This window comes from Rhinichthys klamathensis, unplaced genomic scaffold (genome assembly GCF_029890125.1).
Source record: "Rhinichthys klamathensis goyatoka isolate OS25496 unplaced genomic scaffold, OSU_Roscu_1.1 h1tg000018l_1, whole genome shotgun sequence".
Classification (NCBI taxonomy): domain Eukaryota; kingdom Metazoa; phylum Chordata; class Actinopteri; order Cypriniformes; family Leuciscidae; genus Rhinichthys; species Rhinichthys klamathensis.
In genome coordinates, this window is record NW_026606569.1 from 1,156,605 (window position 1) to 1,175,195 (window position 18,591).

The 18,591-nt window shown below is 38.3% G+C and overlaps 1 protein-coding gene across 2 annotated transcripts; it reads right to left on the reverse strand.

The window, feature by feature from the left end:
• Positions 1 to 1,673: 1,673 nt before the first annotated feature.
• LOC130070289 (guanylate-binding protein 1-like) lies at positions 1,674 to 10,315 on the reverse strand. 2 transcript variants are annotated; one of them, XM_056234648.1, is made up of 10 exons: positions 10,202 to 10,315; positions 8,785 to 8,964; positions 8,568 to 8,695; positions 5,724 to 5,833; positions 5,057 to 5,244; positions 4,545 to 4,787; positions 3,895 to 4,175; positions 3,277 to 3,489; positions 3,001 to 3,103; positions 1,674 to 2,643 (listed from the first exon to the last, which is right to left on the reverse strand). In XM_056234648.1, the coding sequence occupies exons 2-10, from the start codon at positions 8,957 to 8,959 to the stop codon at positions 2,201 to 2,203; spliced, it is 1,884 nt and encodes a 627-aa protein (XP_056090623.1). In that variant the 5' UTR covers positions 8,960 to 8,964; positions 10,202 to 10,315; the 3' UTR covers positions 1,674 to 2,200. The 2 variants fall into 2 exon arrangements, with proteins under 2 accessions (XP_056090623.1, XP_056090615.1); XM_056234640.1 differs by having other exon boundaries at positions 8,785 to 8,977; positions 10,202 to 10,313.
• Between the last annotated feature and the right edge of the window lie 8,276 nt (positions 10,316 to 18,591).

The window sequence follows — 18,591 nt, forward strand, 5'->3', positions numbered from 1 at the left end:
GCTAAACATAATCATTTAGACAGTGGTTACAATGCTATTGCTATCAGATATGTTTCTGTCAGATTCTAAATTCCAAAATCAGCCTAACAGCCTATGTTATTTACATAAATCAGGGTTTGTACAGACTCTGTCAAATGAAATTCAAGGACTTTTCGAGCTCTACTTTTTTGGATTTCAAGGACTTCAATCAGCACTTATCAAACAATATCTTTATTATAATTATTATTATTTTTTTTTTTTTTACTCAAATTACATATATGGTATCTAATGTTTCACTTCATAGATATCAATCCATTGACCAGCGCAGTCAGGCATGGGAAATCCCCTTAACCATTGAAATAGATTTTTTTCCCATGAATGTATGATTGACCTGAAGAATGAAAGTTGTATTATATACTTATCATATGATTAATATCATGCTCATAGCCATGAGAAATAGCTCTATATCTCAGATGGGCTGCAGCGTTGATTTAGTGCGTTGAAAACAAAAATGAAATATTTTTAATTAGGGATGCACCAATATCACTTTTTGCAGAACAAGATACCGATACCGTAACTGGTCCCTGAATTTTCACTGCATTTGTAATTTCTAAATGTATTAGTAGATAAAACAAAAGAATATAAATCATTAGTTGGCTTAATTTTTTCATCAAATATATATTTCTTTCAATTATTTTCATGCTTAATTAAGCCTGCTAAAATGCATTGTATGAGCTTCTGTTACTGTTCATTCTATTGCTCTATAATTGTATCTTTCATTGAATCGCACAGCACATGTTTAGAGCTGCTCCTGAAGGGCTCAGTGCTGAGGATTGGGTCAGTGGTACCCATGTTTAGACACCAGTGAAATACCAATTATTTAATCCAATTTTGATACTACAATAAAAACTACCAGCCTAATTAATGTGAATTTAAAACATTATTAAAGGTAAGCAGTCAGTAACAAAATAAGACCAAATAATCAACTTACAAATAAATACAATAGAACAAAGAAAGGCTACAAATGAAATAAACAGTGTTTTTAGAGTTTTTCGGGTAGATCTAACAGGTACAGAAATTTGAATAAAGTAATCAAATGTCAAAAAATTGCATATTCAGTACTGGATAAGTTAAATATAGATGGATCTTATTGTAAAGTTGAAAAGGGTAGCCAATTTAGTCAAGAGCAGTGAGTAATTTATTTGTCCATTGTTTGATTAACATTAAAACAGCAGTGGGTTTATTAAACTGCTGCCCCTTTAAGACTGAACGCACGGACCCCATTTGAACATGGCTATACGTTCACTTGAGATATAACTGACTTTGTTTACTAGGATACTCTCCAAGACGGGCGTTTTTACATCATTTTGTGTGAATTCGTCCGTACAAGCGCAAGACGTGAAAGACAATTTAATTCAGTATTCGTGCGCTGAGACGCTGGTTTGTGTGGCGCGCTAATGTTTGCGTTCATGGAACTTGACCTGGAAACGTCCAGTAATAATGTAGGGAGTCACTCGTTATACATAAATCAGGTAACAGTTCATGTTTTACTTACATATACGATTTAGTTTTCATCCAAATAACACGTGCTGAGTGAACGATCAGCAATCAAGAGCATTCAACAGAACTGCGCTCTCTCTCGTCAGTTAACGTTAAGTTACATCACATGATGCCTCGTTTTATTTTCTTTGCCATTGACATCCGACTGAACTACAAACCTTCCACTGATGTCCGTTAAAAGGGATGTGCTCGACCAGTTCGCGCGTCTGTGCCGCTGTGCGCTCAATCCACAATACTTACTATACACACGCTGCCTGGTAGGCCTATCGGTTGTTGGTATAGGAGCATTTTTACGAGTACGAGTACATGAACTCGGTATCGGTGCATCCCTATTTTGAATAATTCAAGCACTTTTCAAGTACCTCTTCAAAAATATGGCTGTTTTCAAGGGTTTTCCAGGTCTTAAATTTCAAAAAGTCAAATTCAAGTACTTCAAGCACTTTAAGCACATTGTACGAACCCAGATAAATGGATGATCAGCTACCAAACATTACCATATTAAATTGACAAAACTCAGAACTTGAAACAGCTGTGATATAACATATAAAAGTTTGTAGCTATGATTTCAAAACAACAGAAAGTCACATCAAATGCAGTGAGATTATAGCCATTACAAATTCAGAAATCAGTAAAAGCAGTGAACTCCATCTTTCAACACACGTCACTGTATAGAACAGGATCGAGATGCGGGTCTGGGTCTGCTATTAATCGCTTGCATCTGCTGTCTGTGCTGCTGCCTCAATACTTCCATGTTCTGTTCATTTCTTCGCTGCTGATCTGATATCATCTGTGCATACTTTCTCGATGAACTCTCCTCTACTTCTGCATTCTTTCTCGTCAACTCCTGTATCTCCCAGGTCATCCTGTCAGCTTTCTCCTGAAAGCCCTTCTCCATCAGGGCAGACTGCTCTCTCAGCTTACTCTCCATTGCAAGCTTTGTCTCCTGTTGTTGGCGGGACATCTCCTCTTCCATCCTTTCAATGACCTGTCTCACCCTCTCTTCATTATTTTGTTGTTCAATCTCCATCTTCTCCTCCAGTTGACGCTGCCTCTCTTCCTGGGCTATAATTTCCTGTTCCAGAAGGACTGCCCTTTCTCTCTCCTCTGGGGAGCCAAAAAAGAAGGAAGGAGAAGTTTAAGGAAACAGGTGGATTAAAGATTGGAGAAGAGACAAGAGTCTAATCATGGAGACAATCTATCTTAGATAAATTCTACAGTGTCATCCCACGTTAGCAATGAGTACACTGAAAACCGCAGCACTCAAAATGTTGTATGGAACGAGACTGCCTCAGATTCTCTTGGCCATTGACTGGCATCATCCCCTTTCTACTAAATGCATGAATAGCTTATATAGCTTACTGGTTTTACTTAAAAGAGCAGATTGTATTGAAAACAACAACTGCACAACTGCTATTCATCACATCATGTGTGTCTACTAGGTTGAAAACACAAAGCTTTTACCACAAATCCTTCTTTCATTTTCAGTTAGTTTATCATCAGCTTGCAGAATAGCTGTGGTCACTGCAACCTTTTCCTGTAGAAACTTCTCCAACACCTCAGCAATCTATGAGGACACACAAGGGAAGAGTAAAAGTGGTGTTAAAAATATAATATCACTTTACATTCAAAATATATACCACGGTATTGTTATTGCATAATTATAGCTTTAATGCATTTTAACAATAAATAATATTGAAAATATGATTGTCATATTTTGCATAATTTAAAATGTATGACCTTGACTTCTCTGCAGGCCAGTGTATTGTACTGATTCACGATGTCCTCCAGATCCTGGCAGAAGAGATCGTAACCACCAGCTTTGGCATAAAATCCTTGATTGATTCTTTCTGTCATTGGGTCAGAGAGGACTGACATAAGACTTTCACATTTTGCCTCGGAAGCCTTCTCATTGTCCCAGAGATACGCATCAAACTCACGATTGATGGCTTCCTAAAACAGCACACAGAAAAACAGGAAGGATACTTAATGATCATTATTTGAGTAATTTTGCATGTTATCCATGGGGGGAGTGAGAGATGCATACCTGTTAATTTACTTCAAAACCAGTGATTTTATCCCCTAGTTATTGAGAAATATTATGTTGAAATTCAATAGTAAACCTATTTTATTAAGTTTCTGTGATCCAGAATGTTTATGTTTGTATGCAGCACAATCTCAGAGTGACGTGTGTGTGTGTGTGTGCTTCAATGAAAACAGGATCTTAATATAAAACGGTGATTCAAATGACTTGGAACTACCTGTGCAATAAACGATTTTATTACACACCTTCCAGCCACTCAGAATCAAGTACTCAGACAGACCATGGTATAATTTGGTATGGCAACTCCCACCTACCTCTAAAGATGTCAAGTACTTCCCATCATGGTCCCTGAAGGAGCGTTTCATGAAGGTTTGTGTTGCCATGAGGCTGAAACACTGATGCTCCAAAGTGATTTCATTCAGTTCCACAGGGAAGGAGTCCTTCAGCTTCTCCAATCCACTCTGGTAAACCTCAAGCCCCTCTTTCACTGCAGCCTCATTCTCAATCATTGACATGGCGATCACAGCGTTCTCCAGACACGGCACAGCCCCACTGGAGATGGTGTCCACGTACGTTTTCACAAGATGACCCAAAACTTTAGGGAGGCAGAGGGGTCAAACACAAAGAATTAAAAAAGGTCAAAATCAAGGGCGTAGATTTGGTTTGAACATTGGGGGGGTTGAAGTTTGGGTATGCCTCCTGATATTGTGATCATGGTATAAATAATGGGAGGGGTCGTAATGCATAGATTTAAATATTGGGGGGGTTATATCCCCCCCATCCCCACTTAGAGTAGCAAATGGCAGGTAATCTGGTTAAAAGAGAGGCTTCATTTCTGAAGCTGTTTTTGATTTTTCAAGCATCATGTCATGAAGATGTTGGTGAATAAAATGTGCAATAATAGGAAATACTGCCCACCATAAAAAAAAGGTAATCCAAAGCATTAAGAGACTTACTGACTTACCTCTGCCGGTGACTGTGTGTCCATCTTTCAGATTTTTCACTTGGCTCTGGTCAAAGATAAACTGGCAGAAACGATCAGTGACCTCCAAGAATTTTTTTGAAATCTCAGCTGGGTCCAGTATTTCCAGATATGAGACATTGTCTGGATTGGTTGGGAATGGGAAGGTGAAACATTTCCGTGATGGGAAATATTTACGAATGCACTCTCTTGGAAGGTTGTAATTATTCACTTGACTCGAGTTACCTTCAAAAGAACAACACAAAGCTTTCCTTCAGTCAAATGATACACAGTGTATTAAATCAATTATTTAAAATCAAAGAAACTGTAAGCCTCCAATTTATCTACAAATTTTATTTTATGATAATGACCAATTGACTGTAGATAAACACAGGAAGCAAAAATCTCTTATTGGAACTGGCAAACTAAACCTAGCCAGTTCCACATATCCATAAACTAGCTGCACAATCTGAAAATGCAGGTAATTAAATAAACTTTCAGGCTTTAAATATTACCTAGTTTCAGCTTCAGAGCAAACTCTAGATATTCATCCTCTGTTGCGTCTTGGCCATTGATGTTTAGCTGCAGGGTGAAGTCCCTCACAGCCCAGATGAAACTAGGGAAGAACTTCACAAACTCTGAATCATCTACAACTTCATCAGGTGATTTGATCTTGATGTACTCTGTTAGCTCAGTGACATATCTGTTTACTGTGAGTTAAAGAACAGATTAGATAGATTCACAATGAGCCAGGCGACCATATACAAAATCAGTTGTTATTTACCAAATATAGCCAATTCCAAAATACATAATATGAAGGACATAATGACATTGAGTCTTGAGTCTTTGAATGCATGAAAATCTTTTTGAAATATAATCTGTAAGATCCACAATTAAACAGAGTAATAGTGACTACACTTGTTGCTTAATCCTGGCAACATAGTATGTGGTAGATGCATGCTCATTATTATCCAACTCATATATTTATGTATATATCAATATATATCAAATTACTTTGAATTTATTTAAAATATACATGTACCATTTTTGCATCATGCTAAGTACAAGTAAATCCAGCAAATATTTTTTATCAGTGAGGAAAACTTCTATACCCTGAGCATTAAGTTTCTGCTTTAGAAGGGCAAATTGACAATGAAATTTAAATTATGATCAGAAGGATACTGCATTTCCTCTATGGCCCTGTTGTCGATCGTCCCTCGGCTGTTCAGGACTAGAGTGCTACTCAGAAGGACGGCCAGAGAGAAGATCTTGGTGTCATGCTTTGAGTCCCCCTGAGACAGATAGGATTTGGTTATTTGACATGAGACCATAATAGAGACACAATGCCTGATATTTTATTGAAAGGTGCTCTTAAGGATGATCTGTGATTGTGAGATTGGTGTACAATATAATATTTAAGATCCTGAAGATATTGATTCTAGTGTTGGTTTTATCAGTTTATTTTGCCATCTGTATGGATGGAGAGTATCTCCTTGAACGTGTGCATCTTTGTCTGTATACAGACTTACTCTTTCTTCTTCCCCAAGCTAAATACTAGGGCTGGGTAAACAATATCGATTTCTCGATATTAATCGATTCTCATTTTTACGAACCGATATCGATTCTTAAATCTCAAGAATCGATTAGTCATCCTGTTTTCATTTGATGAATGAATGGGACATTGTAGCGCGCATCCCAATAATCTTCAGTGCTTTGTTACTATTGATACTAAATAAAGTCTCACATTTCAAATTACGTCCATTTTCTTACGAAATTCAAAAACATAAATACTGTTTTGGCGCTGTGGCGTGAGATCGCTCTGGCACAGCTCAGCTCAAAAGAAGCAGCAGCGCGCTAAATATATGCACCATATTACATATTCATTATAATTTTTAATGTTCTTCGATATTTAATGCATGTTTGAATAAATCTGGCAAGTTTTTATGACAGCCACCATTTAAATGTTTATATTTCATATAACTTTATTATTATAAAAATATATAAAAGTGTAATTTAAGTGTTTGTATAGCTACAAATCAGTTAATATTTTACCTTCAATATTATAGTAGGCTACAACTGACTCCCATAGTTTACAGCATTAGTTACGAGATTTGTTTTCCTTGAGAAAATTTGCCATGTATTGTACCTGATATCCAAAATAATCCATATTGAATCGAATTGCAAGCTTGTGAATCGAAATCGAATCGAATTGTGAAATTTGTGTCAATACCCAGCCCTACTAAATACTATAACTTAAGTCATCACTACGACACACAATACCCAGCATCGGCTCTGGTTTAAACGGATGCATTTTGGGATTGATTGTAATGTTATTAGGTTCTGGTCCTGGGATTGAATTTTGTAGCATTCCGGGTTCATCTTGCATTTGCACAGAAGACTCTCCAGCAATTATGTGTAAATGAAGAGATAGATAGATAGACAGACTGACAGACAGACAGACAGACAGACAGACAGACAGACAGACAGACAGACAGACAGACAGACAGACAGACAGACAGACAGACAGACAGATAGATAGATAGATAGATAGATAGATAGATAGATAGATAGATAGATAGATAGATAGATAGATAGTGTAATGACAGACAAATATTTTATTTATTATATTTAACAAAAAATCTTTAAAACTCACTCTGGGGTCTATGGACCCACCCCCCAACAAGAGCAAAAAGGGCTCAGTTACCATGACTACCAACTGATAAGACGGTGGTCACTGTTAAAAATGTGGTCACATGGAAACGCAGAGGCCATAGGAAAGACCTACAGCCCTTAAAACAGACTCTCCTGCATTCATTTATAGACAAACTGATCTATAAATGAACATGCACATTGTGCAAATAATTATTACTGTCTTGTGTAGTGTCTTGTTACTATTATTGTTTTGATACTATATATTTTATGATAGAACCAATGGTCAATGTAACCTCACCTATACCATGTTTGGTCTCTATAAATTGGTGCTTTGAAGATCAAAATGACGGTGTATATGATATGTCGATAGCTGCGCAACAGATTACAAGTATTACAAGAATCTTTAATAGTTTCTACATCAGCAACCAATCCAGCTGCACATGCAAATGAGCACGCTTGAAACAAAGAGCCATAAATCTCCAACAGAGGAATTTTACTCCTTGGATATTCCACCTTTCTCATTGGTCAAGCCAACCCGGAGGGCTGGGACCTTTCTCAGGCATTATATAGCCTCTACACAAGCCCTTCTCTCTCTCTCTCTCTCTCTCTCTCCTGTGGGGCCTCACCAGGCTTTGACCCACAACCAACTCAATCAAGAGAGTGGACTCTCTCATCCACAACAGAGTCAAGGACAACTTTGCGAGTTTGTCAAAATTTCTTCATTCAATGCAGAGGAAGTCAATCGCTGAGATCTTCTTCAAAGACGTCACCCACTGCTTCCACTGCAAGGGAGATGCAAGTATCACACATTTGAAACAGAGGTTTAATAATAAGCGGTAGATGCCTCTTAATGTGGTGCTTTAAAAAGAAGAAAGCTGATGGTTCTTTTCATACTTAAATTCATCTTTTCCATAGTTTAATTTCCTGCTTCCAGTTTTATTCTGTCACTTACCATTTTACCCATGTATGTGTGATTGTGTGTATGTGTTTTTAGATTAGTGGTGTTTGTTATTTAGTTAATAACATTTGTGCACAATACATATTCGGTTCTGATTCTCTGAAGTCAATTTAATGATTCCAGAATCTGACTACATGTTCTGCATAATACTGTACAGTAAGACAATTATTTCACAACCTCAGAAATTAACATTTCTATTAATTAATTAATAATCAATATCGAGTTTTCACAGGACGAAATTATTAATTGATTGTAATATTAATGATTCTACATCAAGTTATTTCAATTAACTGATCCAAATATTCATAATAATCAAAACAATAATTATTAATATTTCACTTTTTGAGCTAATTTGTTACAATAGACAGATAGATAGATAGATAGTTACTACATGGTGAAACTAGTTTTTACGTCACCTTGTCCACGTCTCCGAGTCCCTCCGTGTCCAGCAGCACCAGAGTGGTTCCTGCTTTAGTGGGGTGAGACACACACCACATCCAGATGCCCTTCGTCTTGGACTCGATGGTGCTGCCCAATGCGAATCCTGATAATCCCAGACCAAAAAAACAAAGACTTGTATGCATATACCGGCATGATGTTTCTCTTAAGCGTCCGGATGCTCTCGGCGCTAACCTGTCTGTTTTCCTGCGAGGCGGTTCATCAGGTAGGACTTCCCGGTGCGGTAGAGACCCACCACGGCCACCACCACCACTGGCTCCTGGATCTGCGTCAGGATCTGTAGTGCTGACTCCTGCACACACAGCTTCCCTTCTGACCCAGTGTCAATCAAGCAGACTGGTTTATCCATGATCACTGGAGAATACAGCTGTACAACAGATACACACATTTAACATCCTTCAAGCTACTGCAGCGGGTAACACTTTATTTAGTCCACTTTAGACATTCTACTAACTATACATTTACATTTATTCATTTAGCTGACGCTTTTGTCCAAAGCGACTTACAATTGCTATATATGTCAGAGGTCGCACGCCTCTGGAGCAACTAGGGGTTAAGTGTCTTGCTCAGGGACACATTGGTGTCTCACAGTGGATTCAAACCCGGGTCTCTCACACCAAAGGCATGTGTCTTATCCACTGCGCCATCACCACCCTATAAGTTACTATAAGTAACTTTTCAGCTACATATCAACTGTCATTATAGTGTTAGTAGACTGTCTAATTAATATTTGCTAACACTTTATTTTGTTGGTCCCGCAATAGATATTCTACTGACTATAAGTAACTTGGCAACTACAAGTCAACTTATTCTACTAACCCGAACCCTAACACCTAACGTTAACTACAGTATACTAATACTCTAATGAGAGTTAGTTGACATGTAGTTGCAAAGTTACTTATAGTTAGTAGAATGTCTAGAGTGGACAATCAAAATAAAGTGGAACCCTGCAGTGTAAAAGTAAAAGTCTAAGATGGGTTGAGAAATATTCCAGTAATTCTACAGTACACAAAACCAGAGCAGCTTTTCCTTTCTGTTTGGAGAAGTTTCTGTAAAAGTGTTTCTCATGTCGTATTAACACACACACACACACACACACACACACACACACACACACACGTAGAAAGAGAAACAAACAAAAGGCACAGAATATACTGACTTATACATATTTAAACATACTAAAACCCAGATCTTTCAACATATGCAGACATACACACTCACATAATGCACACATACACACATTCACCACGAATGACACAAGCACACTGAATGAGACAAAAATGCTGTAAGCTTTGTTTGTGTCCAGCTAAAATATCAGCTCCAACTCAAACTCCTCTGGTCAATAACTTTACTGGGTTTAGTTGATGAACAAAGTCATTTGAAGCTGTAGCAAGACATGGCCCTAAACTTTATCAAGACATGTCAAGGTGTAGAGTTCAATCACACACACACACACACACACACACACACACTCATTTATATATGGCTTATGATGGCTCTCCATATGTGTAATTGCTTTTATGCTAACCTAATGATATTTCCTATCAGTTGTAAAACCCATGTAACCCATGGATGAAAGAACGTCACTTACCCTTTTGCTTAACTTAACTTCAGTTGCTGGATCTGAGTTGTATACATGTTGTAGCGTCCTGTCATTCTATCTGTATTTCCCCAGACACTCCTCCAGGTCCGGCCTCTTAAAGCTAATTGGTCTAGAGTAAGTTAGGGGATTTCCATGGTCTCTCAGTATATCTCTGGTTATTCCCTGAGGCTGACTTACATCCACTTTTATTGACAATAAATAGCAATGTGCAGTTTAACTTTTGGTTTCACTTCAAAATCAGCAACTTTACTGTGTTAGCAAATACAAGACACTTGGAGTCTTCCCTGGACGTGCAACCACATTGTCATTGTTAATCTGTGGCAGTGGCGGCGCCGGGGGGGGGGGGTCTTGGGGGGTCTCAAGACCCTCCCAAAAAATGCTTTGAGCTGCTACGCTACAGTTTCGTGGATCAAACAGTATCAGTGGCTTGAATATTCAAAAGACACGGCTTTTTTTTTGCATGTCGTAATTGTTTTTCACAGTGTGCATGGATCTGGTGGTCAGTCTCCTCAAAAAGTGTAAATTTTAACATATACAATTATCTGTGGGGTAGCCTATTTTGAGCTAAAACTTCACATACACACTCTGGGGACATCAAAGACTTATTTTACATCGTATGAAAAGGGCATTATACCAACCCCTTTAAACGTTAGTTTTTTTTTGAGTATCAATAAGTATTTCAATCCTGATTCAAGACAATTCTGTAATTACAGCTACAACTTCAGCAGGCACAAGACAAAATTTACAAATGGCTGAGACATCAAGATTAGACAGAGAGACGCTTGAAAAAAGGTGATCTGTTTTGTTATGACACAGATTAAACACTGTTAGGTACATTACCGTTCAATTTGGGGTCTGGAATATTTTTTAATGTTTTTGAAAGTCTCTCATGGATCACCAAGGATGCATTTATTTGATAAAAAAACTGTAATATTATAAAATATTATAATGGAATTTAAAGTAATTATATTTTAATATATTTAAAAAATGTAATTTATTCCTGTGATGGCAAATGGCAGAGAAGAAGACAGGAGGAGGGCAATCAAAAGGTGGTGAGAGTATGAGAATAAATACTATTTTGTAAATATGTTTTCTGTCATGGGTGTGGCTATGGCAATTAAAGTTCGAGCATATAGTTTGCAAAATACAATTGATTAATTCATTAAAAACAAAGTAGTTGATATGCTGTGTTGTTTTTGTTGTTAAGTAGCAGTAATATGCAGTTATTAGCCGTGTCCACTGTATTTTTTGTTGGTTTTCATGAGACCCCCCTTGAAATGACCAAGACCCCCCATTGCCCCCCCAATCAAAATTGTCTGGAGCCGCCACTGATCTGTGGTGTTGTTCTTTCCTAATGAAATTGACTGGGAATTCCCAACAATGTCTGACTTTCTCCTGGGTATCAGACATCATGAAAACATTGGGGAATATGTTTACCTCTGCGACTCAATCAGTAGAGCATGATGCTAAAACAATGCAAAGGTCATGAGTCCAATGTCCAGGAAGCTCTTATACTCAAACACTTTCTACCAGTGGAATGTGTTAGTTAGTTTGGATAAAAAAAAAAACATTTGAAAGAGTAAATAAACCGTGCCTGTAGCAATGATGGCAGATCCTTTTAATGTTCAAAAGTAGGTGAGGGGATAAATGACCTTATTCTAGAGGAATAATCTGACAGAGAATAAGTGAATTTTCTGTGCTTTCAGCAGTGTTGACATATTAAAAAAATCACATGCTACTGTTTATGAAGATATAAAATTAAAGCTAATGTAAGTGATTTTAGGGAACAGTCCAACAAATGTTAACTAATATCACTTTGTAGAAGCAATATATAACTTTGTTTCTTTAACTACTATCAAAGTTTCATGTTTAATTTAGTTTAGTTAGTGTGTGCTCATCCTAAAAGCAGTGTAGGAAGTTTTGTTATAAAGGCTTGTAGAGGATTGATCGTGACAGTCATTGACTGTGAGACGTGTGTCAGGCAGAATCAGCACCTCTGTAAAGTAGATCATCTTTAGAATATGTTACGTATTTTATTTTACGGTCATTAAAAAAAAATCAGGGCTCTTGGGATTCCATGCATAACTTTATTTTCGTATAAACAGTATTACAGCGCCGTATGACTTTACTTGCTTTATAGCTTAACTTTACTTTTTTTTCTGGAATCAATGGAATCCTGTACAAAAAATAATATGACATCATACAGATGAATTCGTATTAATGTTAGAAATGAAGTTAGAGACATTCAACCAAAAACATAGTGAATAAACACATTTAAAGTAAAGATGGATCACAGATTCTTTGGCAACTTCAGTATCCAATTTCAAACGTTCAAGTAACTCCTTAACAGGGTAAATTCTGTGTAGAATTTTAAATGATAATTCTTTATTATTTATAAAAAAATAAAAATTTCCACTGAATGTTTTCATATTTAGATGAGCAAAACACTGTTGGCAAATCATTTTTCTTTAATACATTTAACTTTTATCGCCAATTTCCTTATTTCAATGTTTTTGTTAAGGCTGCAATTCCAATCCAGAAGAGGATTTCCAACGCTTGGACCCAGGGAGTCTGTAATTATTTTTTATTTGTATGTTATATATGTATATCCCCTGGTTTCATAGACAAGGTTTAAGTCTAGTTCTTAAAGGGGTGGTTCAGGATTTTGGACATCGGGCCTCATTTTCAAGTTAGCCTTAGTGTTATTTATCAGTGGAGACAGTTTTCAAAAATTTTCATCCAGTTTTTCCAGTTGCATAGTTCGCCGGTGCTAGCCTAGCGCGAGTCAACGGTAACTGCTAGCCTGCCATTAAAAACAGTTTTACCCACTCCACAGTACACCAAAACCAAATAAATTATAACGCCAGACTATCGATGTAAATGTCTGTTAAGAGAATAATGTTAAAAATCAAACTACTCTTGCATCTCAATGATCGCAATACATTTACAGGAACTAGTTTCTCAGCCGCGGCGGGATTTTACTTTGCTCCGGTTAGTAGTACTGCGCCGAAAAGTAAACACAGAACCGAAGCGCACTACAGTCGGGACTACCTGCACTACCTCTCTCTCTCACTACCTCTCTCTCTCTTTACCTCTCTCTCTCTCTCTCTCTACCTCTCTCTCTCTCTCACTACCTCTCTCTCTCTCTCTCTCACTACCTCTCTCTCTCTCTACCTCTCTCAGGAGTTTTAAAAATCCTCCCAGTCCTACTGACCTTTCTGGGGATACATGTACTCCTCTCCTCCAGACATTTCTGACTTTAAAGAGCAGGATTTTGCCAGGAACATCAGACAATGTTGGTTTTTGTTTTAGGCCACAACCTATTATAATGCACTTTCTCTGCTCTCTCATCAGAATCCAAAGGATTGACAATCCGATATGTCAGCCCCAGTTTTCCATTTTAATCAATAACTTGTACAATTTCATAAGGTCCCTTCCAATGGGGTGCCAGCTTCATACGGCTCTCCACTGGGTTTTTAAAACACCACGGCACCAGTGGTATAAGGCTGGTGATGCAATCCTTCATCATGGTATATTTCTGACGGTCACTGTGACTCCCACTGGGACAGCGCTTGTACCCCCATCCCCATCAAGTTCCTTACACGTCATCCGCCACACATTAGCTACGTTTCCATTTAAAGTTGCGAACATAACACATTTGCATGTTCTTAATTTTCTCATCAGAGTTATTAACATTTATTATTTTTAGTAAGAGTTTTATATTGATTGTTTTTATTTTTAAAAGTATTAAATGCTACATATTTATAATTATTATTAGCTTTTCATAAATGCAAAAACCATAGTTTGGGAAACCAGTTGTAAAGTCTTAATCATTCAAGTGATAAATATGGATTAAAAGACTCAAGTGATTATGGAAAAGAAGTTAATGAATTTATGTGTAAAATAAAATTTCAGCATAATAAAATGTGTGGTCACATTCAACAAAAAAAAAAAAAAAAGAAGAAGAGAATTGTGTCCAGAATATACACTCACCTAAAGGATTATTAGGAACACCTGTTCAATTTCTCATTAATGCAATTATCTAATCAACCAATCACATGGCAGTTGCTTCAATGCATTTAGGGGTGTGGTCCTGGTCAAGACAATCTCCTGAACTCCAGGGCTGCGTTCCAGTCCAAAATTGTCATGCCCTTCACTCGCTAACTTCCCTCCGTCTTGTTCACTCGGATGTACGTCATTGCTTACGTTGCACGAGTGCCCACTACTGGCGGAAACTGCAGTTGGCTGAATTGGAATGTCCTAAGCCCTTGATCACTTGGAATCAGCCATGGAGTTGTTTTTTTTTTTTTTTTTTTTTTTTTTCCTTTAAGAATTTGTTTAATGCAGCATCCAAATGTATATAGGTGTGTTTGGGTTGTTTTAAATTAAATATATTTATAATTAATATATCAGAGTTGTTTGTGGTGGTGGTGATTAGACGAGATCTGCGGTGACGTCACAATTGTGTTGCATTGTGGTATATGGAGCTGCCTGAAGTGTACATATGAAGTAGACTCGCTCCCTCGGTCAAAATCGAGGGAACAAGTGTCTGTCCATATAAACTTCCCTCGTCCACTTCACGAAGTGGAACACACTTCAAAATGGCAGCAGGGATTCCCCCGAGGGGAAGTGCTTAGGGAAGTTCGCAAGTGCGTGTCTAAAAGTGGACAGGAACGCAGCCCAAACTGAATGTCAGAATGGGAAAGAAAGGTGATTTAACCCTCTGGGGACCAGAGTGTTTTTGGGGCCCTTGGGATGTTTTGACATGCACTGACATTTGTGCTTTTTTCAGTTATTTATAAACATGTTAATGGCAAAGGTGTAAATTCACTCTATATAGCACAAACTTGGCTACCATGATGAGTGAGCAACATGTATGTACATGTTTGTATTTTTAATAGAATAATGTTTATGCGTGGTTATTGAAAAAAATAAAAATGAAAGTTGCTGAAATAAGACCACAAAACACATATTGATTATTTCTTCACAAGACTTTTGAAAATTGTATCACATAGCCTAGAATATTTGCTCCCAAACTATGTGAGAATCATCCTGACTACTCATTCAGATAAGTCAATAAAGTCTTTTACATTTTTAATGACGTGTTTTGTTTGAGAAAGCTTTATGCAGGAGGCGTGGTCTCTCATTAATATGTGTGGAATTTCACACCTGAGAAAGACAAAGACCCTCCCCATAATGGCCCTATTAGGTGCTATCAGGCCATATCATTACAGGAGCCTTGCACAAAGAATGAGGAGATTTAAAAAAGAATGGCTTTTAGATTGTTTGGATTTATATAAGGAAAATACAGGGTGCATAAGTCTGGACACTTCTATCACACACCCTTCACCATATAGACATGGTTTTATTTCAGTTCAAAGTTCGAGTTGGAAACATCTTGAAAAGAAAATTGTCTTTCTCCATAAATGTCTTAGTTTGATCATACATATTTCAAAGTTGAGGATTCATTATTTTGATATAGCTTGAACAAACACTATAACATCTTAGTTGATTAGTTTATTGACAAAACATACTATATATTATAACATACTAACATATGAGCAGAAACTCCTAAAAAAAGCTTATTTGATGTCTATTTTAGAGTAAAAACTTTATCCAAAACGAGTCAACGAAATGTTATTTAGTCTGTAACAGTGCGTATCTGTGCGTTCATTCATTCATTCATTCACACACACACACACACACACACACACACACACACACACAAACATGATTCACATTTAACAGTACGCTATTTTTCCGTTTACAGACACTACGTTATTCTATAACGCGATTAGAACAAAGCACTTGCAAAAAACACTTACTTCTCAGCTGAATCTGTTCATCCTCGCAGTGAAAATAAACCCAGTGGTAAATGTCCCAGGATTGTTCCTCATATAGCCGCGCAACGCGAGAGAAGATTAATCTGACTAAAAAATAATGTGTGTTTTCAGAGTTTATGGGCGTTAACGCGTCTCAATGTGTTGCTTCACATATTTGCGTTTGAATAGCGCGTGCTCTCCGTGGGCGTGTCACATTACCAGGGATAATCAGCTGAGAGAACGATAATGAGACGGGCTGACACGTCTCTCTTTTTATATAGATGACATAAACGGAGAATATTAATTTTAGTTTTGAATCGGATCATTTAAAAGTACAAACTCAAAAGATTTAAAAGATATATTGCTTATGGCTGGGTGAATAATATTAGCTGAGTTGTGTTGAAGATTAGAGACGTGCTCCAGAAAAAAAGTTCACGGTGACCGAGAGGCAGAACGCACACCCTGTTTATTTTCTTTATTTTACAAAAGCACAATATTTTATTTCGATTGTATGTGGGCACATAAAAAAGTAGACATTTAACAGATTATTTTCTCATATTTCTTAACTCTATATGAACAGAAATGATGGTAGTACTTTAAGTCTATTTTTCTGCTATGTGAAAAAAAACGAGCAAAACGCGCCCGCGCGTTTCTGGTCCCCAGAGGGTTAAGCAATTTTGAGCGTGGCATGGTTGTTGGTGACAGACGGGCCGGTCTGAGTATTTCACAATCTGCTCAGTTACTGGGATTTTCACGCACAACCATTTCTAGGGTTTACAAAGAATGGTGTGAAAAGGGAAAAACATCCAGTATGCGGCAGTCCTGTGGGCGAAAATGCCTTGTTGATGCTAGAGGTCAGAGGAGAATGGGCCGACTGATTCAAGCTGATAGAAGAGCAACTTTGACTGAAATAACCACTCGTTACAACCGAGGTATGCAGCAAAGCATTTGTGAAGCCACAACACGCACAACCTTGAGGCAGATGGGCTACAACAGCAGAAGACCCCACCGGGTACCACTCATCTCCACTACAAATAGGAAAAAGAGGCTACTATTTACAAGAGCTCACCAAAATTGGACAGTTGAAGACTGGAAAAATGTTGCCTGGTCTGATGAGTCTCGATTTCTGTTGAGACATTCAGATGGTAGAGTCAGAATTTGGCGTAAACAGAATGAGAACATGGATCCATCATGCCTTGTTACCACTGTGCAGGCTGCTGGTGGTGGTGTAATGGTGTGGGGGATGTTTTCTTGGCACACTTTAGGCCCCTTAGTGCCAATTGGGCATCGTTTAAATGCCACGGCTTACCTGAGCATTGTTTCTGACCATGTCCATCCCTTTATGGCCACCATGTACCCATCCTCTGATGGCTACTTCCAGCAGGATAGTGCACCATGTCACAAAGCTCGAATCATTTCAAATTGGTTTCTTGAACATGACAATGAATTCACTGTACTAAAATGGCCCCCACAGTCACCAGATCTCAACCCAATAGAGCATCTTTGGGATGTGATGGAACGGGAGCTTCGTGCCCTGGATGTGCATCTCAAAAATCTCCATCAACTGCAAGATTATATCCTATCAATATGGGCCAACATTTCTAAAGAATGCTTTCAGCACCTTGTTGAATCAATGCCACGTAGAATTAAGGCAGTTCTGAAGGCGAAAGGGGGAAAAACACAGTATTAGTATGGTGTTCCTAATAATCCTTTAGGTGAGTGTATATAGTGAATAACTGTGAATCTAGATTTCCATTACACGAGAGTAGATGTTAAAACTTCATGCTGATTTGTACTTGGCTTTCGCCAAGATAAGCAACACTAAGACGTAGCTTTACAGTAAACTATGCTTCTCCATCCATTTACGCTTCTTTCCATATGGTGGTGTGACTCCCCTTCTGTCCGTCGTTAACGGCTGCAGTGTACTTGGCGCGTCAGCACACACGACGGCTGCAACTACAGTGTGGTCTCCCTAGTGGACTAGCACGACAACCGTCTGGATTGAGCCGAGTAGGGCACATCTCTAGGGTCTTCAAGTGGGCACCTTCCGTCCTCAGTGTTTCGTCGACTAGCCCACGACACATCAAGAAGGCTCGACAGTGACTCTGGCGTCCCAGAGTCACCCCCCCTCCGTCCTCCACTCAACTAAGCCCAGCTTACTGACCTCTACATCCCTCCTGCTGCTGAGACCTAACCACAATCTCTCCGCAACCCAACCATACGCGCCAACCCGTTTGACTAAGGCTGTCGAGCCCCACTGGTGCGTTAATATGCAGTTTCAGTGGCAACGGTTCCGTATGGCATACCACCTACCGCAAAACACAATATCTGCCCAACCACCCGTCATTCACGCACTATACACAGGAATGTAATGACTGTAAATACTATACAACCTATACAAATAAACCAACAGACTCTTCAAGTTTTCAAGAATTCTACGAAACCGTAGCGTGGCGGCCTGTACACAGCCAGCTAGAATCTTTCCGTCTCAACCACAGCCAGTTGCTGCTCCTTGCTGCTGCTTCAGATAAGTTCTTTACTGTGCGACGCCACTCT